General features: G+C 37.7%; 1 protein-coding gene across 4 annotated transcripts in view; it reads left to right on the top strand.

Annotated features, from left to right (window-relative positions):
* NDFIP2 (Nedd4 family interacting protein 2) overlaps positions 1–6232 on the top strand; it is a 42459-nt gene extending 36227 nt beyond the window's left edge. Inside the window, exons 8-10 of one of the 4 annotated variants that reach the window (XR_014026318.1) lie at positions 1515–1620; positions 4085–5497; positions 5603–6232. Coding sequence is in view for 2 of the 4 variants with exons in the window: in XM_081326858.1 (XP_081182984.1) it covers positions 1515–1618 (104 nt within the window). In the remaining 2 variants the exon portion in view is untranslated. Of the gene's footprint in view, positions 1–1514; positions 1621–4084; positions 5552–5597 lie in introns of those variants that run through there. The other 3 variants (XR_014026319.1, XM_081326858.1, XM_081326859.1) reach the window with 3 other exon arrangements.
* Positions 6233–25519: the final 19287 nt, after the last annotated feature.

The following is a 25519-nucleotide window of genomic DNA, read 5'->3' as shown; positions in this document are numbered from 1 at the left end:
TTGTCACAGCATTCTTCTGAATATCTCCATGAGATGTTGATTGGAAGCACTATTCTATAATGGTTCCATTCCTACTTAAAAGTATAGTTTTAGAGTGCAGCACTGGGTAAAAACTACCTTAGCATTCCATAGGTATACTGTGGATGCTCTGTATTAATGTCTTACAGCAGATACTTTTTAGCATTTACACAAAGAAAGTGTGAACTGTCATTAGGAGTTGAGATTAGCTGTCATCCATATGTTTATGATGCTCGGCTGTACCATAAGGCTGGAATCTGGAAAAAGGCTTTGCATGTCTAGGGTGAGTGCCTATAGGTGCGATAATGGATCGAGGACCAATAGATTGATGCTGAATCCGCCAAAGATGGAGATCTTATGAGTGCATGCTCCTCACATATAGAACTTGGGAAATTTGACCGTTTTGAATAGGATTACAATTCCTCAGAAGAAACATTATGTAGTTTGTGGGTACTCCTAAAGTTATCTCTGGCTAGAAAAGGCTGTTAGTAGTTTAGTTAGGTTTCCTAGCTACGTTCTTTCCTAGAGAAGGATACTGTAGCCACCATTGTCCATATACTAGCTTCATATTTGGCTTACTGCAATGTACAATATGCAAGGCTATCCTTATTATTTGATTTGGGAGCTGCAGCTGGCAGAAAACACAACGTTGAAATTCCTTAGAAGGTCATTGGTCCTGTTAAATATACACGTGCTGAAGGAACTACACTGGTTGCTAATAAGTTACTGGCCCAGCTCAAGGTTTTATAACTGGGGTGGAAGGTCATAAAGAGTTTGGAATCAGGTTGTTTGGCTTCTCATGGCCAGTCCTCTCCCTGATGGTCTAGCTCAGTGGTAGGCAACCTTGGCTCTTTTATGCTCGTGGATTTCAACTCCCACCAGTCATAAAAGAGCCAAGGTTGCCTACCCCTGGTCTAGCTGATTTCAAGCAGTGGACATTAATTTAGAGCTGCAGTTTTACCTAGAAACATCTTATGAAGCTACTTTTCACATACCTTATTAAGGTACTTCTTCAACCAACATAGGTACTCTACTTACATGATGATTCCAAAATTCAGGGGGGCCTTATCCTGGTGAAGGATATAGATGGTAAAGTGGGGCAAAACTCAGTTAACATATGTCTTGCTTAGCAACAGGAATTTGAGGCGCAATTGTGGTCATAAGGCGAGGACTACCTGTAAGGATTGCAATTTTGCAATGGAAATTAGGTTTTTGTCCTGTTGTTTGTTTTCTAAGAGGGCCACGGTTTGGATGAAAAATTCTTGTTCCTGAAATTAAATCTTTAATTGTAAAGTAAAATACAGTGAAGCAATGTTCTACACAAAGGCAAGAACAAACAAACAAACAAATGCACAGGTGATGGTACCTGGCTCAAAGTTAGCGAGAGGGATCTAGGTGTTCTTGTAGACCACCACTTAAATATGAGCCAGCAGTGTGCTGCAGCTGCCGGAATATTTAATGTGTTTAAATATTTCATACTCTGTTTCTGGTTTTAGGCCTCCTCCTATTTTTCCGAGGTTTTGTTAATTACCTGAAAGTTAGAAATATGTCTGAAAGTATGGCGGCAGCTCATAGAACAAGATTTTTCTTCTTGTATTAGAGGTAAGCCATGTTTCTCCCTTTATAAGTAAAAACTTAAAATTGCATCTGAAGGAAAACTTTAGCTAACAATGAATGGAAAGAAATATTTTCATGCTGAACAATGTCTTATATAGACTGGAAATCCTTAAACCTAAAAAAAATTCTTATCCTTGATTTTTCAAGCTTATTTTGTCAATAACACCCACCCCACCCCCCAAAAAAATCCTCTACAAATATTCATCACAAGTAGTGCTAAGCTTGTGATAGTGTGTCTTAAATAATTGTTACATCTGCCTATAGTCTAGGCATGTGCTAATCAACTGTTACAAAGTTTATTGTTTTATTACGGTAAAAGCTGTTTTGGAAAATAAAGTTGGTATTATGTGTAATCTTTTGGTTTTCAGTTGGATTCACCCAATTTATATATTACCCTGACCATTACAAGGGAATATACCCCCCTGCATACAATCTCTTTCAAATTTTCATAGTGAGGGTAGATCAGACTCTTAAAATACCCTTTTCATATCTCAACAGTTTTAAGAATGTATCTTAGTATCAAATCTCAAAGAAGGCGATGAGTTTTAATTGACGGATAATTTTAAGAGTTTAATTTATTCATTATAAAAGCATTTATATAATCTTACAGATTTCAGAGCACTTGGCATTTAAGGCCACATATACAATAATACAAATCCAGTGTTATTATTCACTTATATCAAATCTGTGATATATATATATTGTAAGCTGAAGACGGCTTTAATAAATGTCGACTAGAAATTGTGTGGCAAAGTGAGATTTGAAGCACAGTATATTCAGTTTATTATTAGTTTTCACAGTGACTGTGGCATACTGTTTTTTTATTTCACATCAAAATAGGGATTATTCAGAATTCTTTTGTTTCTACCCAGACATGTTCATAACTTTGGTGACATTTAAATGCATGGTGTCTTTAACAAATTAAATAAGCAACTTAAATGAATTCTCTCAAGGAGCTTAAATCCTATAATGGGGGGAAGGGGGAGAAGGACAAAATGAAGGCGAGATAAGAAAGGTACAAATGTTTCTACACATCCTTAAGCCTTGATTACAATTGGAGATTGAGAATATAAACCAAAGATTTTATGGAAAACTTTAGTTATAAGAGGGAATGAAGGAAAGGCTGAGGTAGGCATATCACATACATACTCACGATTATAGTTCAAATGGAAATATCGATTTAAGGAGCAATTAGTTAAGGCCAAAGAAAACCTTCAGATGGCTACAATTATAAAATATAAGATGGGACAGAAGAACCATGAACAAATTTCCCAAGTGTAACAGTTAACAACATTTAAAATCAATTTATTTTCCTGTCAGTTATTAGCTAAGAAGCCTTTGGTGACAAAAGTTGTAGCCCACCAATTTATTATGGCTTCACATTAATTAACTCTAGTGAACTTTTTAGAAATTATTGCAATAGCCAGCCAGCCCTGTGACAACACCCTTCAAAATACTTCATGGTCTAAATCAAAATGAAAATTGCAATAGTATTACAAACAATTTAAAAGCATGCATATAATTCTAGATGCCTAAAGAGAGAACACTTAGCATTTTAATAGTAGATACTGGTTTAAGCAGAGGGATTTATGGTACTTTGGAAAAGTGCAAAATTCAGCATGCCTGATAGATGGATATTCCAGCTGAATGGCTGCTGAAAACTCTTAATACCGTGGTACTAACCGATCAAGCGTTTGATGGCATTGTTCTGTACCAGCCTGCTACCGGCCCTGCAGATAAGGCAGGGACAACCCTTTTTACAAGAAGGCAAGAGGCTGGAACTAAGCCTGCCAAATTTATGGGCACAAAAGCAAACAGAACAAGACACGAACCATGAAACAGGAGCTTTTCAAGCGGTTGCCTTCAGCAAACCAGCCCTCCCACGCATTCCCCTTTTATACAGTTCAGGGCGTGGCTTCTCTCTGCCTCCTTCCGAGGTGCCCTATTGCCTTCCTCTGTTTACTCCTGATTGACTGCCTCCTGCGTCAGGCGTCCTTGAACAGGGCCAGCTGTGGGTCATCTTCATCCACGCTGTCAGGCTCACACAGCTGGGTCTGCGTCGTGACCAGGTGGGAGGGGCCTGGCTGAGGGCTCTCATCAGCAAGCTCTCCAACCCCCTCAGCAACCTCTCCAACACCCCCCTCCTCCTCCTCTGAATCATCCGACCCAAATGCCGAACCCACAGGCTGACCCTGAATCACAACAGGCATTGGCGTTTCCAAAAGAGATTTAAAAGAAAAAATAACTATTTTGACATCGCTAGTAGACTTAATGAAGCAGTCATGATTTCTTGAAGCTTCTTTGTATGCACTTGACCATTTTTGAGTAATCAAGTAGCATCTTATAATTGTAATATATGACAAGATGAATGGATTAAGAGCTTCTTGTTCGTCCGCTCAATCCAGTTCACATATATTGAAATATAACTCTTGGCTTTTTTCATTCACAGACTGCAGGAACCAGGCATTCCTTTCTCTTATCAATGTGAACTTCCAACCAACCAGTTACCTTCCGCTGAATAGGGAAAGATGACAACTGTATGAGAAGCAGGATTCTTTTGCCGCTTAGTGAATGACAGAATGGTTCATGCTTAAGTTCCAGTTCTGTTCATTCTAGTAAATATTTATATTAAGCATTGCCTTTTGTCTTGCACATATATACATATACAATATATATATATGTGCTAATCAGCAAGAACTTTTAAAAAAAAATTAAAATCCATGCATATAGTCTGCTAAGCAACTGAATACAGTAAGACTTAACTAAATCATGTTTGAATCTGGAATATTTTTAAGGGGTAATGGTTCTTCACAGTATTATGTACTATCCATTTCTTGGTTTAATGATTTTTTGGGGATGCAGACAACTTGTACCAACTCTTTGGGACTCTACATTCATCCAATTATGCACATAGAACATTTTTAATCGTACAATTTGTAGCTCTATAAATATGTGTTGAAAAGCTTTCTATTGAGGGCTGGACAAGGTTTTCCCAGTGTACTTTTTTTTTGTCGTGGTTTAATTGTGTAAAATTAGCCTCTTCATAGATGTTGGCAATATAATGCCGTAAAGCTTAATGGAGTTTTTAATCACTGCCATTTTGAAATCCGGTAGGAGCTGATTTTGTGAAGAAAGCATTAAGCTGCAGATATTGTACAGCTTAATACATTCGGTTTGATTCTTAGGTTAAGAGAATAACAGTGATTGCTGCTGTCCTGTTACCAACTTACATAATTCCAGGAAAGCAGAGAAGAAATTCCAATAAAATCATAAGAGGAGATCTGATTAGTTGTCAAAATTTGAGAAGGAGTTCTGTTCTTCAGCGCTTCCCACATTATTTATGCAATTTTGCTTTGACAAGAGAAACATTGGGCTGTTCAAGTTTCAGATATTTGGGGGAAAGAAGTATGCAAATTAAAAGCTCATCAATTGAACTGCACATGGCTAATTCAGCTGGGCAATTTGATAAACATAAGCCCCCACAAGAAAGCTTTAAGCATACATCTATGATGCCAAAAGAATTAATCTGTGGAACTGAAGAAGTGCATATTCCAAGCGCATGACTGAAGGATGAATGTGGGGAAGAAAATCTAAATTCACTCTTAAGCATTTATCATCTCATTAAGGTTTAGCAAAAGGAGTTGCTAGCCTGATACTGCCTTTTTCTTGTTAAGCGTATCTCTGCCTCACTGTTCCCCTACCTGCCTACAGTCACAATGTGCATTTGAAGACTAGGAATTTATGTTCTCTGTGCATTCCAGCCAGTCTTCTTTTGGCAGAGGGAAGATTCATAGTAAGGGTGATCTGCAGTACTACCCAGTTGAAAGGAGTTTTTCAGTGTGGGATATCACTTTACATTGTCGTTAGGCTATGGCAGGGGTAGGCAACCTCGGCTCTTTTATGACTCATGGACTTCAACTCCCAGAATTCCTGGGAGTTGAAGTCCATGAGTCATAAAAGAGCCGAGGTTGCCTACCCCTGGGCTATGGAAAGACCTTTACACAAGGATTTAAATAATAGCCCAACATTTTTTTAAAAAAAGGTGGTTCTGTTTTTCATGGCAACGAAGCCGAGTTTAGGTTAATTCTCAATAGGTGTTTTTTTTCTTTTTTCTTTTCTTTTTTTCTGATTGCAGAAATGTAAGCAATTTAGTGCTTATGATATTCATATACAGTGATTATGTTTATTTTGAGTTAACAGATATATCTAGGGCTTCATGGAAAGGCAGCAGGAGTAAATGTATTTATACCTTCCTTAAGCATCTCTGGCACTAGGCACCGTGGTAGAGAGAGAGGTGGACTCATACGGTTGTTAACAAGGCCTCATCTCTTGTTTCCTGCCAATCATCAGTCGCTCTGTATTTTTGGAGTGGAAAAATGCACTTTTATTTCTTAATTTGAATTCTTGCACTCTTACATTTTCATATGACATTTAGGGGAAATACGTGTTTTCTCCTTTAGTTCTGTATCAACTTGTATCCATTGTATGCGTAAGGTTGGTGATTTATAGTCTTGAATATTTAAGCATTATTTTATGCTAAGACTTGGAGAACAAATGCCCATTCCTGGTTTGAATGAAAACAAAATTCTTCCCCCCTCCCAAAGTTTCTGTGTATTTTTTCCTTGAATTCTTCAGTATTTGTTCTCCCTTTCTTCCCACCCCTTCCTCTGCATAATTTGTTTTCTGATTTTTATTTTATTTTATTTTATTTAGGTTTTGAAATAAAGGCTTCCAGTTTTTACATTAAAAAAACCTTTCGACACCTCTTTTGTAAACAATTAGCTGAGCATTTTAACTTTGGACTTTTTTGCAATTTTATATGTTTAATGATGCTTCAGTTTGAAGCAGTTACTGGAGCAATGCATTGGCAAAGAATAATTAACGTTCTCTTCTATACCATGTTTTCATATTAAATGATGCATGCACCCTAGTTAGCAAAAGATGCAGGTAATATATGAAAGAAGGCTACAGTCATTGCCTATATGCAGAGAAAAATACATCATTTTGTTTTAAACCTTTATGTTATATGTACAGCAGGAGAAAAAAACAACAACACAAACCACAGTAGGAATATGAACAGTGAGAAAAGGCTATTTTCTGTCACTGCAGTCATGTCTTCCTTTAGGCAACTATAATGCAAATTTACATTCATATCAACTTTGCGTCCCTGAAATTGAAATCACTTTTTTTTTTGGTAAAATATCTTTAGCTACTTTTTTAAAGCCTATGAATCATGCTTTAATCATTACAGGACTCTGTAATATACTTGGAATTCTGAATCTTTAGTCTGGGAATAAATTTATTATAAGGCAAATATATTCAATTTCTCAGAAAGCAAAGCAAACGACTAAGAAAATATAAACTGCTAAGGCTAAGGCAGTATGTTTTTTCCCCAAGAAACAACATATAAATAATAATTTGCCGCAAGAATGTATGATATATGTCAAATTTATAATGACTGGATATTATTTCCAACCATTATGTCTCTTATGACAGGGGTCCCCAACCCCCGGTCTGTGGACCAGTACCAGGCCGCGACATGCCAGCAACCGGTCTGCACAAACAAGGAAAGCCCCATCCACGGGATACAGGCAGCACACAAAATCACACCCCCTCTGGTCTGTGGAAAAACCTTTCTCCACGTAACCGGTCCCTGCTGCCCAAAAGATTGGGGACCTATCTTATGAAGTTAATAAAAGGCAATGGACTTGGTTTTAGGATATTTTAAGTATAGATTTTAACATGTTTATTTAAATTAATTTTTACAAACTGGATTAAATTTAAAGTGCATTTAATAGGATAGTGACAATACACAAATATTTAAGCCTGATCTTTTTCTACTTTTCACGACTTTCATCCATTTCTACAAGTGGATGGACCAAAACGTCTTTAAGATGCTTTATCATAACTACAAGCGGGGCCTTAATGCATAAACCTGAGTTCTTCATCCAAACCTTCTCAGCTGTATTTGAGATCGAAACAGCACCCATCTTAAATAGCTCACTGGTAAAATTGTTCTTTGCAAATTAAAATTCAGTTTCAGCTCAACCCAGTCAAATGTGAAAACCAAATTGGTTAGTTAACTTGCAAACAGTTGGAGAAGAAAGTTAACCATGTTGACATCAAACACTGCAAACTTTGGAAGATTTCTGGCTATATAAAATTGTTCTAGCCATAATGCAAAAAGTTATGTTTTTACTTACAGGTTACGCTATTACAATAAACACTTTAATTTTGTCTTCACCTTTGTATTGATCTTACTTAAATTGAGGTTTGTGGACATCTAACTACATATAAATTATGATTTCTAGATATTTGTACTTTTTTGTATGTTTTTGAAAACTAAAAAATAACAGTCACAATTTTCCAGAAATTACATGGAATCTCTCTCCCTCTCCCTCCCTCTCTTTTCCTTCTGGATCTGGAGCATGTAGTGGTTGAAAGGAAATGTAATAATTATTTAAGAGTGGCTAATATAGAGCAGAATATTGATGAAATAAGTAGAATTAAGGGCATGTGACTATTTTTGGGTATAATACATATAGCTACAAAATACATAAATCCTAATGTGTCATTCATATCAGGAAATACAGCTTTGTAATGAAATTTAGACTATAGCAGTCTTGAAAAATAAGTGAAAATAAGCAGCAAAGGAAAACCTGCAATGACTTTCAATATTCTCACATTAATACATTTATGTTCAGTGCCTAGGTCTATGTATGTATTTTGGCTTCGGAGACGAGCTTTTTCTGAAAAGTCTGGGTCTTTTCTTGACAACAGAAGTAAAACTGCGAAGGAGAGGAAATGAGTAGATTTTCCACTCCCAATATACTGCTGCGTTGGGGAACAATTTGACATTATCAGTGTGAACATGCCTATATCATTTTTGTAATTATTATTATTATTATTATTATTATTATTATTATTATTATTATTATTATTATTATTATTATTATTATTATTATTATTATTTATTGGATTTTTATACCGCCCTTCTCCCGAAGAACTCAGGGCGGTGAACAGGGCATATAAATAGAAATACAAAAGTTAAAAAAGATTAAATAAATTGCCCAGTTAAAACAATAAAAAACCCATAAAAACCCTGACATTCCCCCATCAGGCCAGGCCAGCTTGTTCGAATAAATGGGTCTTTAACCCGCGCCGGAAGGAGCGGAGATCCGGTGCCATCCGGAGCTCCACCGGCAGTTGATTCCATAAAGCCGGGGCGCCCACAGAGAAGGCCCTCCCCCTGGGGGCCACCAGCCGGCATTCTCTGACCGGAGGCACCCTGAGGAGGCCCTCTCTGTGGGAACGCACAGGGCGGAGGGGAGTCGACGCCGGCAGCAGGTGGTCCCCGAGGTATTCCGGACCCATGCCATGTAAGGACTTAAAAACCATCACCAAAACCTTGAAGTGATAGTGATAACTATGCAAATATTGGTTCCGTTTTCCATGTAAGAAGTAACATTGGTCCTTTGTCTCTATACTGAGAAGATAGAAGGGCCAAATCTTGATGTTTTTGTGTAAGCAATAGTATATTTTGTTGTTCCCCTTCCTCCCTGCTTCCCCACCAACAGCTCCTTTGTCCATTTGAGATTGGGTTAGTTGGCCTGTGAAAAATATTTTCCAGAACTTGGTTTGTATCATCTCCTTGATGTTAAAACTTCAGAGTAGAGCAGGTCACAAAACAGATCCTGCTTGATCTACTGGAGCTCAGTCCCTGTAATAGCAATCTTGAAAGCTTCCCAGAGATTCACTCGCTCTCCTTTTATTCTAAAGAGAATCAAGGCAGCACAATCTTATATTTCTTACTCTAGCCAGGCTAAACTGATGTTTGCTTTAAGAATCATTGAAATTCTTCAAAGGCTATCTGCATGCACCTTTACATTTACTTTCCACTGCTAAACTTTGGCGCTAAAATTAAGCGTTCTGGCGAAATATAAGTTGTGATAGTTTGAAAACCATCTGGTGACGTCTATGCACAAGAATGGGCAGCAAATAGTTAAAAACAAAGGAAAACATCATTTAGGTTCTTTCAATGTTAACAATAGTTTCACTGTGGTTTTAATAAATCACAGTTGGTTTAATTCTTAATTAAGCTGCATCCTGATAAGCCAAAACCATAACTTAAAAGCCACGTAAGCGGGAAAAGCCAAAATCAATAAATTGGATGCTATAATGAACTCTTTGTCCAATAACATTATTGTTTCATTAATAACAACTGTTATTGGAATGGCTAAGTTCCTAGGAAGTCACTCTGGAGATTTTCATACTTTTGTCTTCTTCTGCCAGTCCAAAACAATTCATTCACACTTCTTTGTAGAAGCGCTAATAATGGTGATGATAATAAGAAAAGTGACTTCAGAATTTATCCAGAGAATCACTGTACAACAGGGTTGGGCAACTAAGGCCACTTTGGTGAAGGGAGGAGGGAGGTAAAGACGATGCAGGGACATAAGTAAAGAGGACAAAAATCAGCAATCTTGTCAAAAAGGGTCCCTTCGGGCAGGTAGATAAAAAGCTTGTGTTTGTATATGAGAAAGAGCAAATGTAACATGTAACCAGTAAAGTTTTGCTGATAACTTTAAATTCATTGGGTCTCTGTGTATTCCAAATCAACCTGATGCGCCTTGGTTGGAAGTGATTTGTGTGTGTTTCTAATTGTTTCCTGGCTGTTGTTCAGGGAGGTGTGTCTTGCCTGCTTTAGCTGCACCTATTTGGAAAAAAAACAACAGGTAGAAAGCGGGGTAATTATAAGATATTGGTGTGGGGGAGAAACACAGTTATCATATATTTACACAAGATAAACAATGACCAGTTGTTTACCGACTATCCAGGTAACAATCTAATGGATAATGAGTTTATTAAGCTTTAGTCAACTTATCTATAAAGAACAAGGCTTCATTTAATCAGCTATATAAGTGTTTAATGAATGACTTATTGATGAAACAGCTTTCCTAATTGGTAACTGTAAATATGAAGTTTTATTTCCTTTTATAATCTATCTACTTCTATTTCTCTAGATGGAAGGAACATGACTAAGGCAGAAATGGCATCAAGTTCATAGTATTACACCGGTTAATATTGCAAGCATCAGTGGTCAAGGAAAGGAAAGGAAAGGAAAGGAAAGGAAAGGAAAGGAAAGGAAAGGAAAGGAGGATAATAGTTGGAAGGAACCTTGAAGGTTATCTAGTCTAACCCCAACTCAAGCAAGAAACTCTATACTATTTCAAACCAATGGTTGTCCAATCTCTTCTTGAAAACCTCAAGTGTTGTAGCACCCACAATTTGAGAAGGAAAGGAAAGGAAAGGAAAAGCTTTTGGATTTAGTTTTAAAACAAACTCCCGAATTCAGTATTGCGTATTTGTGCTTAATAACTGTTTAATGGTCTAAACCCTATCTCACCAAACTATGCCTAAGTAACCACTTGGGAACTTATTGACTTTTTAAGCTGTGAGCCAGAAGAATATTTAATTTTAACAACTTGATCTCTCCCAATTTTGAACTTTAAACAAACTATATTTTGTTCCCTGCCCAGATTATATTTAATTATTTGCTTCTCATAGATTTTCTGCAATAATTTTTAACTTGATGCAGTAGGAGAGCCAGATATATTTCCTCAAGCAATTGTTACTGTGTGTGTCAATGATGTATTCTCAGCCCTCAAAAAGTGTATGAATGTCAAAACAGATGCCTCAAAAATCCACATTTCTATTCCAATATGTCAGCCGTTCCTTCAGTTATATTAATTAGCATAATGTGGCATGTGGTTGAGTGGGTGTCATTTGCAACCATTTAATGGTGAAAATAACATTTTCCCCTCCTGTTCATACCAGTTCCATATGTGCATTTAATTTAAGTACATTCTGGGACAAGCCACACAGTTATATTAACTACATTATTGTGTCTCAAAGCTGTCTGGGTTTGATTAGGACTTTAGCACAGGGTGAAGGTGCTTTTAGCTTTTATCATGCACACCACTCTGATGGAAATAATCTTTGACTGCAGTTGTCCCTATCTCCCCCCACCCAAAAAAATATATGGTGTCGGAAAATAGAAGGATTTTTCTCTGAGCATAAAAAGGAAACATTTTTTTTAAAAAAGAAAAAAGTATGACCTTCCATTTCCCATTTATTACAATCCAGATCTCGTCATCCATGCTCACATAAATGCTGTTTCACAACCTGTCACAGACACAAATGTGCCTTGATGCAAAAGGAACCTTAATTGAACAGCTTGCATTTCTAAACCTTTTAGAGGCAAATCTGCAAACAAACATGCCGTTCCAAAGAAAGGTTCACTAAGAAAAATCAAGACACGATCCTGCATTATATACCTTAAAAGCTCACCACAATTGGATTGAATAGGATGGAAACAAAACCGAATGGAATTGAAAACTCACAAAATAAGCAGATTCAATTTCTAGCTTTATTCTCAATAAAGAATATTACAGACTTCTCCTACCACAGAAAGGCAGGCCAACCAATTTGTAAGTCATGCCCCTCTATGTATAATAGTCTTTTATCTCTGAGCATTACCCACTCTTTAAGCCATGTTAATATAGTTGCTTGGTAGTATAACATCCAGTCCAGCAGTCCAAATCCTCCACTTTCTTTCGCTTCTTGTAACATTTTCAGTCTGATTCTAGTTTTTTTGTCCTTGCCAGATAAATTTCAGTATTGTTGTATTTAGTTCATCAAAAAAAGGCTTTTCCCAGTCTTACAGGTATCGTTTGCAATAGAAAAAAATATTTTTGGTAAGATATTCATTTTCACTGTTGCTATTCTCCCCAGCACTGAAAATTTGTAAATTTTTTCACTTTTCCAAATCCAATTTTATTTGTTTTAGCAATCTTGCACAATTGTCTTCTTTCATTGTTGCACATCATCAGCATGCAAGTGTGTGGTTTATCATTTTTCAGTGGTGAAATGCTTCAGTTTCCTCAGCTGCTAGCAAGAGGTGATTTGGCAAAGCTCCATAGAAAAGTGGTCCCTATTTTCATTCTTTGGAGACGATATAATAATAATAATAAAGCCTTGAAGAACATTAAGAACTAATGCAAAGATGCCATTAATGTTTCTGGGTAGGTAAGAACAGTGAGAAGCAAGAAGTTAGTAAGAAAAAAACAATATGAGAAACAACATGGAAATCAATCAATCTATCTATCTATCTATCTATCTATCTATCTATCTATCTATCTATCTATCTATCTATCTATCTATCTATCTATCTATCTATCTTGGTCTCTGGAAAAATATGATGGACTATAATTCACATGACTGTAGTCAACATATAAGATGATGGAAATTGCAATCCAGATCTTTGAGAGGAGATGAATTTAATGAAGGCTGTTCTAGCAACACATTTTACTTTAAATGCTCTTTCTAAACAAACGATTGTAATTTATATTCTCATGTTACCGGTTGAGCTCCGGATGGCTCCCGACCTTCGCTCTTTCCGTCCCGATCTGAAAACCTATTTATTTGAACAGGCCGGCCTGGTTTAAGGGTTTGGGGTATTTTTAATTATTTATTGTTAGGGCTTCATTAATTTAATTTTACTTTTAACTTTTGTAACTTTTGTAGTGCTTTTATTGCCCTGTACAACCGCCCTGAGTCCTTCGGGAGAAGGGCGGTATAGAAATTCAATAAATAAATAAATAAATGTTTAAGAAAAAGGACAACCAATAGAACAGTTCCCTATGAGACAAGACAAGGGAACGCAGAGCTTTTTTTAGCTTAGAAAGGAAACAATTGAAGAACAGGATAGGTAATAAAGTCAGGCATGTGGAAAATGGGGAAGGATACTTCCTTCTCTTTCACAATCTAAACCAGAATCATCAACTGAAACTTAAGTACAGAAAAATTGGGATCTGTACAAGAAAATGTTATTGTTATTTGTTAGCTTTATATTGCATCTTTCCTTCAAATGCTTTTAAAACGAAACGACAAATTCAAGCAGGAAAGGGTTAGGATCAAGGATAGGTTTTAGGAAGCAACATTCATTAAGCGCTGATTATTGGGGATTAGTTAGGATCAAGAGTAACACAATGCTATTACCTTGGTGTTTCTAGCCACTATGAGAACTAGCTCTGGGATGAGACTTTTGAGTGATTTTTATGGAATTCAAATGCTTTTTTTTTTAAAAAAAATCTGTTTTGTAGGTTGAGTGAACACCCAAGCAGAGGGTGTGTGGCAGCAAATGTTCAAAGTTCAGTATTTCAAAATCTGCACCCACGTGTGAAGCCTTTTCTGAACATCTGTGTTTAAGGAAATTGATTGTCTCTGCTTCTGTAGTTCTGCCTAGAACTGCAGCAAGATTGTATATTGTGGAGATATTGCCTATTGTGTAATGTTTATTACATTTATATGCTGCCCATTTCACTGTCGAAGCGACGAGATCACTTGAGCTTTTAGAAAAAGTGTAATATAAATGCTGGTTATTTCTAAACAAAGAACAGCAAATGTAATTGCAGAAGACAAATCACTTTGTGTTTGCAAACTTAATGAAATAATATTTTATCAATCTTAATTCTGTCTTGTTTCTCCAATTCATACACTGCAAGGAAATTTTGGCAACAGACCTATCCTCTTTTTTAATGAAAACTTTCTTCCCTGATGCATTGTCTGAAGCATTAATTTCAACCTTGCCAGAGGAAATCTACTGAAGTCTATGAACATGTATTTGTTTTTATTTATTTATCTCAAAACCACCACATAACCTGCCCATAGACACAAATGGCAGCAGAATTACAGGTCAAGAATGAGGTAAATTGACAACATTTAGAAAGAAGTTCACATTTCTAGTTGTAATTCTTATTATGTTCCATCTTCTACCTTTGCGCCACTGTCAGCCAGATCAAACATGGCATTGACTAAGTTTAATACACATGCTTTTGACCATATAAATAAAAGCTTGGGAATGAGTTAATAATTATGAGGACTGCTGCAGCATGGAAGGAACTAAAGTTTAATCTTGTGTTCTTTACTAGAGTCCTGGAGAAACTCATTCCTTTCATGCTGCTATTTGCACTGGGAATAAATCATCCATTAATGCAAGCCGGGGAAATTCCACCCAATGCAACCTGACTTTTAACATTTGCTATTTCCATATTTCCTGATGTATGACAAATTAGAATTTTATAGATTCTGACCTTAATACTTGTCAAAATAAGTTGAATTCTACAATCTGTAGAGGCTGTACATAATACAAACACGCGCACGCACGTTGATCTGTTTCCGCAAGTCCTCTCTATGGAAGTCTTTTAAGGCAGCAGTGGCACGTAGATTTAAGCATGGCTTTATATTTATTTTTTTTAGAAATAACCTCTGATATGTTCAGTGTAACTTATCCCAGTGTTTCTCAACCTCATCAAGTTCAAGATGGGTGGACTTCAATTCTGGGACTAAGTCCATCCATCTTGAACTCGATGAGGTTGAGAAACACTGGCTTATCCTATAGCAAGTTTGCACATGGGTACACATACTAAGAACTAAGTTCCACTAAAATCAGTTAGAATCTGCAGCCCAGTCTTCCCTGTACTTGCCTTGAAGGAAGTCATATTTCTATCAATTGGTATTTTATGTTAGCCACCTATGTTTTTCTGTCACATTTATACCCACAACACATAGAACCCTGCTTTAAGCAAATAGAAGTTGTAACACAAGCAACATGGGATTTTCCGAAAGTTGGAAAATTTTCCTACAGTTGTAAAGATCTGTATCATATTCCTGTTTATAGTGCTTCCTGGTTTTCTGTTAACCTCGCCTTTGATTGAGATCTAAGGATATCTTGAGATCTAAGGGAACCTGGCACCCTTTGTAAAACAATCCTAAAGAAATTTATTTTGAACCCCACTGATATTTAGATATTGCTTTTTTGATCTTGAACATTCCCTGTTGTTATTGTTTTTATTATTATTATTATTATTATTATTATTATTATTATTATTATTATTATTATTAATATTAATATTAATATTATTAATATATCTCTATGTTCATAACCGCAAATTGCCAGATCCAGCAGTGAATTATTGCTGTTATCAAGTTCTCTGACAGCTTGGTTTCAACAAATCAAGCTTCTTTTCAACCTGCAATTTTAAGCTGGCACAATAGAAACCTCTACCTGCCAGAACAAAACTTTTTCACATTCATTAGGAAGAACATATCATTTACCTTTAGGATAAAATTATGTCAATAAAAGGCAACAAAGAGCTTTTTGGAACTCCGGGATATAAAGACTGCTATTCTAATGTAAGAACATTTTCATCATGCTAGAGATGTTAGTGCTAGTGCTGATACTAAATACCAACATTCTAATAGTAATTATAAAGTATAGCTCTATCAGTTGTTCTTGCAAGCTGTCAACTTTTCTGAAATACGTTTCTGCCACAGAGGTGCACCACCACGGCTACTTACAAGACAGAAGAAATGGTTGGGCAACTTCAGTGTTTCAAGCACACTAGCCCACAGTTTGTTTACAACTTGGCCAAGTTTGTTGGGTGCTTTTAGTGATTCTAGACAAGGTGAGTTAAAGGGGAGCAAACTTTCCTTGAGGATGTTTGTTTGATCATATCACTGAGGAGCCCCAAGGCTCCAAGGAATATCGTAATACAGCTACAGTTCTAATGTCTGGAAGTTGAGTCACAGTAACTGGATTTTTTTTCCTTTCAGCTACTTGGATAAACAGTGAAATGTTTCAACACCCCCCCCCCCAAAAAAAAAAGTCCAGTTGCCATGACTCAACTTCCAGGACAACTCTAACCTGAACAACTGAGTGTCCTCATAGTCCCACAGTTGTAATATTTTTGCTTTGTTAGTGTCCATACTGCTCAACACACCTTACTTTGGATTTTTGTGATCAGAGCAGGGAGATTCCATAACCTTTCTTCTCACCTGATCCCATTTAGTTACTTGTGATCTTTCCAAAATCTATTCTGGGGGACAAATGGGAAGCCTTTTGCAATTACTGAGTCACAGGATGCTGACAGTTGATCTAAACCATGCGTGTTTATGCTAGGAAACTATCAACTTTTCTCTAAGTTGAATGAAGACGAATATACATGTCCCAAGATAAAGTTGAGGGATCCAGTCTGGGTTGATCACTGGGACCAGAGGTTTACTCTTCTGAGCTTTTGGACTAGGAATTTGTTAGAAGTTCCCTGAGGACGGGCTCCAGCAGAAATCCAAAAGCTCAGAAGACTAAACCTCTGGTCCCAGTGACCTAGCCAGATTGGATCCTTTTCCCTAAGTCCCTTCAGGAGGCATTGCCCGGACACAGAAGAGGCTGTAGAGAAGTGGTTGGGGAAAAAAAAGCTTTTCTTCTCTTAACCTCCTTAAATTAAAGAAGGGGAAGTTATGGGAAGCTAAAACAAAAGCAAAAACAGGGCAAGCAGTGGCAAAACTATTTCAACGACTCTGCCAAAAAAACCTGAATGGAAGCACTTACTAAGAATCAAGGCCTTCTAAATCAACTTTATAATTCAGAGCCAAGCCATTATCTCCAACAGTTGTTGTCACAACAATTTATTTATTTATTTATTTATTTATTTATTTATTTATTTATTTATTTATTTATTTATTTATTTATTTATTCATTTATGGGACTTATATGCCGCCCTATCTCCTGAAGGACAATTTAACATACTATTTTTTTTTCTCTTCCACTGAAATATCTGAGGAATTCTGAGTGAAGTTGAACAATTAAATAAAGCTAATAACATTTCTCGGTGGGCTAGAAGAAATTTCCAAATTTTCCAAATCATTTTTTTAACCATTCTGAAGGGTTGAAAACAAAACAAGGGAGGTAGCTGGCAGTAAAAACCCAGTGGAAATAAACTTATCGTGCAGCTGAAGTACAGTTTATTGAGAATCTTCAATTGGTGAGCTAGTAATCAATAATAAAAAACAAAATATATAATTAGGGCTACCAGATCTGGGCTGCAAAATTAGGAACAAGTCGTTAGATGGCAGCAGGGAGTTGGTTTGTTTTTTTAAAAAACAACTCTTTGATGCCATCTTGTGGTCACTTGGGTTTTTGTATATGGCAATAACAAAAATATGCTAACTGCTCACTGTACCAACTTCCAGTAGTCTGTAAGTTCTATATCCTGAAAGAAATGGGAAGGGGAGATTTTGATGGAATCCTCCAAGGATTATAAAACCAAATGCTTGAAAGGCTTATTTCAAGGTGTAACAAGGAGCGGCACCTCCTACCATCATATTGTAATAAAGTCTAATTTCTAGACAAAAGTTAGGTGGAAGGATAGTATGGCTGCTGGCAAAATACATTGAAGGCAAACATGGACAGTGGCCAGACTTTCAATTGACTTTGCCTGCCCTGTCCTGCAGAAAGGAATCACATGCCACCACCACCCCTTAGCCCCCCCAGGCCCTGATTGCTAACAGGGTATAATTACTCTGTTCAATCCAAGGCTGTAAATTGCCCGGCTCGTAAATCTTCATTTGCACTATTCATAAATGAGAAATGATCTGGAGTACTTCAAAGAAAAGGTTCATTCCCCGGGAAAGAATGCAGAAATTGTCCTATTTTTTTGTGTGTGTTTTCCCAACATCTCTGAGAAGAGTGAACTGTGTGTGTTGCAACACCTCTTTTTTGATTCCTTACCATGGTCGGTAATAATTTACAAGAAGAGAGAGATTGTGCACCACTGGAATTCAGCATAAAATATATTCTTGACAGTCTAATTTCTGTTCCACAGCTGATTTCCATTAGGTCACATCCTGACATTCTGGAGCTAAATTGCTTCTTTCTGCATCTCTTCATGGCCCCTTTTTCTTTTTTTAAAAATGGACACATGCAGCTTCACCACTATCCCCTTTTCCAATCAGTTTTCCGTATTAAGAATACCCCTTACCAGCTGGTACAGGTATTGATTGCTAAATACTGCTTACGTCTTTCTCTTGGGCAGATGAGGAGATGAAGTGAACGTTATGGAGATATGGCAGTAAACAGATGATATCAGAATGTGTTTTGTTGTGCTTAGATACAATGAGGAAAGACTCTTAGAAGGTGGTGCTTTAGAATTCTTTGGGATTGCAATTCTGGCAATTAAAATCAACAGCCTCTAAAGGCACAAAGTTAGGAAACACTACCATAAGCCATATCTATATCAAGAACCCCGAGAGTCATCTGAATAAAGAACAATATGGGTTAATCTACATGTATTTACATCATTATCCATTATCTTCCTTATGCAGTAAGAACTCAAGGTATTGTAGCATACATAACACTTCCTCCTTCCCCCCCCCCCCACAGCAACATTGCTTTGGGAGAAGAGGGGCTGAGTAAGAGTGAGTAGTCCAAAGTTACTCCATGAGCTTCCATAGATGATGCTGGGTTTGAAACTGAATGATGGTCTACATCACACTGGCTCTCTAGGTCACCGATGCTCCCTCCTTAATAATATATATGACCTGTGGTAGCACAGTGGTTAGAATGCATTACTGCAGGCTACTTCTGCTGGTTCAGCAGCAGTTGCCAACAATTCGGCAGTTCGATCCTGATTGGCTCAAGGTTGATTCTTCCAAGGTTGTTAAAATGAGGACCCAGATTGTTGGGGGCAATATGCTGACTCTGTTAACTACTTAGAGAGGGTTGTAAAGCACTGTGAAGTGGTACATAAGTCTAAGTGCTACTGATAGGTATGCATGTATGTATACAGACCGGTTTAGTACACCTTGGTTTTTAACTGCTATATTGCAATTCTACTATTATAATCACTTTTGCCTTGCAGCCCCAGCCTAGGAGCGTTAAGCAGGCTCAAGTCACAACTGTGATCTCCCATTTAAAATCTTTAACTCTTTGTCAGCAAATATATATATATATATATATATATATATATATATATATATATATATATATATATATATATATATATATATATATATATATATATATATATATATATATATATATATATATATATATATATATATATATATATATATATATATATATATATATATATATATATATATATATATATATATATATATATATATATATATATATATATATATATATATATATATATATATATATGTTTTCTGAGGTTTTCATGGGTGTTTGTATGTGGATCTTTGGTCATTCGGGTTTTTCCCCACGTAGAATTGAAGGTGTAAAAGCAACGTTTCGACGAAATCCCATCCGTCATCCTCAGGCTGGTGGCTTCAGCTTCCTTCTTCTGGGAGAAGCATGTGGTAGTGACTGTTCCTCTTTTTTAAGCAAACTGACACCCACTATAAAAACATGGCACCACCACAAACACGAAGCCGAACAAAAGCAGCACAACTCACCAGCTCAGGTCTAAGGCTGGCAGCTGAGACCAGCCCATCCACTCAAAACACCCCCCAACCAATCAGAACACACCCCAATTCAAAACACACTCCCACCCAATCAGAACACACCTAATCCCCCACCCAATCGGAGCACACCTCCACCCACAGAACACACCCCCTCTGGCAGTTTAAAAAAGAGGAACAAACAGCCACTACCACATGCTTCTCCCAAAAGAAGAAAGCTGAAGCCACCAGCCTGAGGATGACGGATGGGATTTCATCGAAACGTTGCTTTTACACCTTCAATTCTACGTGGGAAAAAACCCGAATGACCAAAGATCCATATATATATACACACACACACTCATACATACATACACGACTTCACAGATGAAGAGAGAGTAGACTTTTTTTTTCATCTTGAGGGTTACTGCTGCACAAAATGTTTTACTAACTGCTTTGTGTCATGGAAGGCCACTGGCTGAGGGCTGTATTGATATATCTTAATATATATTAGATTTATACTTTGTCTTACCTCTAGGGCAACAGGTGGTCTAGGTTAGAGGCCCCCCAACCTTTTGGGAACCCGGGACTGGTTACTGTGGACCGGAAGGGGAGTGGCTTTGTGTATTGCCTGCATCCCGCGGATGGAGGTTTCCTTGTTTGTGCAGACCGGTTACTGGCATGCCGCAGCCCAGTACTAGTCCACAGACCGAGGGTTGGGGACCCCTAATATAGGCACCATATTTAACCCTATGATTTGGGGGAAGTTGGGTGGAAAGAAAGGAACTGGCCCAAAATCACCCGGTGATATTCAGGGACTGAGGGCTGCCTTGTCCCAGATCTCCTACAATATCTGCAAATCAGAAGCATAAAACACACCCTGACAAAGTGTTCCCAAGTTTTATGTACTCTAAGAAGAGCGTTCTTGCCTTATTTCATATATTTATTTTTCATCAACATGCTTGACTCTGATTAGGTTAAAAACGGGTCACTTTTTCAAAAAAAATTCACTTCTATACCAAGGTAAGCTTGTTTTGCAAGAACAATAGGTCTTTTGTTCTTTAGAACACATTCCACCACACCCAACTTCCTGGGATTTATTTCCCCTCACGTGCATTTTCTTTTACTCATAGCTTTACCTGTGTTCCTTAGGCTTTAGGACTATTTGTTTGATTTGTTCTTAGAGAGGGGAAAAAGAGCATTAAAATTGGAACTCTCCTCTTATTTCCCTTATCCTGTTATTGTACACAGCTGAATAGTATAACCATAGTACAAATTGGCTGGAGTATGTTTTGCTCCAAATAATTTAAGTACCAACCCCTGATTCTCTTCTTCCTTTTCTCTCCACTCACTCTCCTGCCCACCCATCCTTATTTATATCTTACAGTTCTCTACAGATCAAAGCAAAAGACACTTCAACCCTTTTTGGTATCTATTTCCAGGTGCCTTCCCCCAACTGATCTCTTATGATGTGTTAAGCCAAAGTTATATCATTCTAGAAAGAATCTTGTCTAGGGATGTTGGGAGTTTTATTTAATTTATTTATTTTTATTTAATTCCATTTATATCCCGCCCTTCTCTGAAGACTCAGGGCGGCTTGCAAGCTTAGCAGTAGCCTTCATTCTATGTATATGCCTGCTTGTTAGGGCTTTCACACACACCCCAAGCGGCATTATTGCAAAGTCAGCTTAATTGCCCCCAACAATCTGGGTCCTCATTTTACCTAGCTCGGAAGGATGGAAGGCTGAGTCAACCTTGAGCCTGGTGGGACTCGAACCTGCACTAATTGCAGGCAGCTGGCGTTACTTAAGGAGGCATTAGCCCACTGCTCCACCAAGGCTCAACACAATTGGTAGGCACTAAATTGTTCCTTTGGATATTAATATGGGTATGGTAGAGATTGTTATCCTGGTCCTTGAAACAATTTCTTTCTTACTTCATTTTCTTTAATCTGATTCCCTATTATTCCCTTGCTCACGTCTCTCCTTCTTTTTCTCCAGCTTTTATTTTTCTTCCATACTTTATTATTGAGCTCTTTTTCTATTCCTCACATCCATAAGAGACTCAGATGTTCTAGAGCACCTGTTGGCTTGCTTTTCTTCATATTTTACTGCAGAGTCTATGGGGTAAGCACACATCTGGAACCCTTCTGAAAGAAAGTCATCTCAGTGAGAGTGATTTCTTGAGTTCATCAGGACTTCTCTAACTACTACGCTTTTTCAATGAAACCAAGTTACCTTAGGTTGATTTATATGTTGATTTTAATATGCTCCCAAGCATCAGTCACTTTTACTTAGAACACAGTTGGGCAAATGCCAGCTTTCCAGATGTTGCTCTTCTTCAACTTCCATCAGCCTAATGATCAGCTATGGTGGATGCTATAGCCTATCAACATCTGGAGGATTTCAAGAACCATATCTTGGACAGTCTAAATTTTGATTAGGACAGTGTTTTGACCAAATCTGTGCCAATCTGCTGTCACGAAATGCCATTTCTTGTCCTTCTTCCCAACAAAATAAAGAACAGAATAACAAGTTGGAAGGGACCTTGGAAGTCTTCTAGTCCAACTTCAGGCAGGAAACCCTATATCATTTAAGGCACATGGTTGTCCAGTCTCCTTTTAAAAGCCTCCAGTGTTTGGAACACCCACCCTTTCTGGAGCCAAGTCATACCATCGATTAATTGTTCTAACTGTCAGGAAATTTCTCCTTAGTTCTAGGTTGGTTCTCTTCTTGATTAATTTCCATCCATTGCTTCTTGTTCTGCCTTCTGGTGCTTTGGAGAATAGGTTGACCCACCTCTTCTTTGTGGCAGCCCCTCAAATATTGGAAAACTGCTATCAGGTCACCCCTAGTCCTTTTCACTAAACTAAACATACCCAATTCTTGCAACTGTTCTTCATATGTTTTAGCCTCCACAGCACTTCCAGTAGCTTGTTCCTACTGCTGCCTTTCTTAGGACAAAGTGGCTGTTTTAGCTAAGGTGCCAGAATTATGCCAACAAAAACATAAACTACAAGTATGTAAAAACACTTATCCTGTATCCTGAATTTCTGTATAAGAAACAGAGTGAACCTAACTTTCTCTTTTGCTATCTTCTCTGCATCTGTTTTTTGCCCTACAGTTCTATTCATGTTTCAGTTATGACATCAATAGAACCCTTTTTATGTTACCTCTCTGCGAGATTATTTGATCTTTGCCGTAACCCTTTTGCAAATAGTATTTCTGGAAAGGTTTTTTTTTTTTTTTTAAATGTATCTGGAACAGCTCCTTCTTCTGAGATGTCTACCAACATTGTCAGTTTCCTGTAATCTCTGTTATGACAGGCTTTTGCCTGAACCTTCTTCCTGTGTTCCAGCTGATTGTCTGGGATCTCTTCTCTGCAGCATGTTTCCTTCATCCATTTGTGTATCTGCCAGTCAGTGTCACAAGGCATTTCCTGTTTCATTGCTCCTTGACAAGGTTAAGCCAGACTGATGATCTGCAGTTGTGCTTCACTTCATTCCTTCCTCACTCCCTCCTCCAGTTTTTGGAGGGTGTTACTCCCCCCCCCCCAGCATATGTGAACTCTGAGTTATGTGTCAAGAGCCGAACACAGGCCAAGTGTCATGAGTTAGCTTCTGGACAGTCACATTCACTAATTCACTCAAGAGAGAGAGAGAGAGAGAGAGAGAGAGAGAATGGAATGGAATCTCTAAGAAAAAATGGAGAGGGAAAAGGGGCAGGAAACCTAGTCTCTTGCTTTTCCCTCTTCCCAATTGTCCTTGGCTGTTCTAGATTCAAAGCAGGTAAGAGAGGAAACAGAATTCCACCAATACTTTACTTTCTGCAGAAGTGCAGAATAGGTGGAAACTGTGGTAACTGCAAGAGGAATCTCAGAGTCCTAGTGGACAACTACTTAAATATGAGCCAGCAGTTAGCTGCAGCTGCCAAAGAAGCCAATGCAGTCCCAGGCTGCTTTAGCAGAGGGATAGTATCAAGATCACACGAGGTATTAACATTTAAACTTCCTGATAGTTTAATTAGTGAAATGATTTGCCTCCAGAAGCTTTTAAGAAGAGATTAGATAGCCATTTGTCTGAAATGGTATAGGGTTTCCTGCTTGAGCAGGGTGTGTGTATGTGTGTGTGTCACTTCCAACTCTGTTATTCTGTTAGTAATGCTATATAATACTTTGACAAGACCACACTTGGAATACTGCATCCAGTTTTGGTTGCCACAGTATAAAAAAGACACTGAGATTCTAGAAAGAGTGCAAAGAAGAGCAACAAAGATGATTAGGGGGCTGGAGGCTAAAGTACATGAAGAACAGTTGTAGGAATTGGGTATGTCTAGTTTAGTGAAAAGAAGAATTATGGGTGATATGATAGAAATGGGGTCAACCTAGCATCTGAAGGTAGGACAAGAAGCAATGGAAGGAGACTAATCAAGTAGAGAACCAACCTAAAATTTCCTGATAGTGAGAACAATTAATCAGTGGAATGAGAAGTTGTGGGTACTCCATCACCAGAGATTTGTTAGAAGAGATTGAAGAGTAATTCATATGCTTGAGCAGGGCATCAGACTAGAAGACCTCCAAGGTTCCTTCCAATTCTGTTAATCTGTTACTTATCTTGGGCTACAAGAGATATGGGCAGCACCCTTCCCTACCATTATTAATGTTACAAAATAGGGATTGGAAATGGAGATGGCACAATTTTTTCTAGTATACTTTGCTGGCAGGCTAAGGACAGAGGCTAGCACTTCAGTGCACAAATCCAGAAGAGCTCAGAATTGAGAAATTGGGCCTACTGTGTTTTTCTTGAACAAATGATTCTGAATATTTAGGTCCTTTTATAATCTTGGGATGTGTAACTCTATAGTAGCAAATATAAAATAGTATTGTTTTGTTGGAAGCATTGCTGTGGTGTTTCTGAGATTGACAAGCTACAGCTGCCTGCCTGAAGAATTTCTTGCTAATCTCATCTCTGTGTCTCATTCATTTACTCTCTCTCTCTCTTGCTTGTTTTTCCTGTTGAAATGGAAGTTGCTTACATTGATTGCAACTGATCAAAAACTTGCCTAAATAACCTGCTCAGAAGATCTGAAATGAGACTGGGAACTTCCAAGCTTAACAGGAAATCTTGGCTCCTAGATCTGAGAATAAACCTTTCCTCTTATTTACATAATAGGGAAAACTGCCTTGCTCATCATCCTCTTATCTTTTTCTTACCCAAATTTCAGAGCTGATTCAAATATTCTGAAATAGGATGGGGAGTATTCTCAAATTGTAGGTAGAAGGCTGCAGATGCAAATCCTATTCAAATGTATCTGGAAATAGAGTCCAATGAGTTCAGCAGGGTTTACAGCTGAGTAAAAAAATGTGTGTCGTCAAAACTTCCCCAATAAAGCAACCATCATGACCTAGCTTTATGTAGAGCAGGGGTGTCAAACTGCTGGCCCGTGGGCCGGAGCATCATGGAGAAACCGCGCCCATCCCATTTTTGGCAATGGGAAAAAGTTATGATACGTCGTGCGATGTCACATGACATCGTGAGTTTGACATGCCTGATGTAGAGTATTAAAAAAATTGATGGTAG

This window comes from Vipera berus, assembly GCF_964194415.1.
Source record: "Vipera berus genome assembly, chromosome: 4".
NCBI classification, from domain to species: Eukaryota; Metazoa; Chordata; class Lepidosauria; order Squamata; family Viperidae; genus Vipera; species Vipera berus.
The sequence above is the reverse complement of the archived record's forward strand: the minus strand, read 5'-3'. Positions and strand labels throughout refer to the sequence as shown.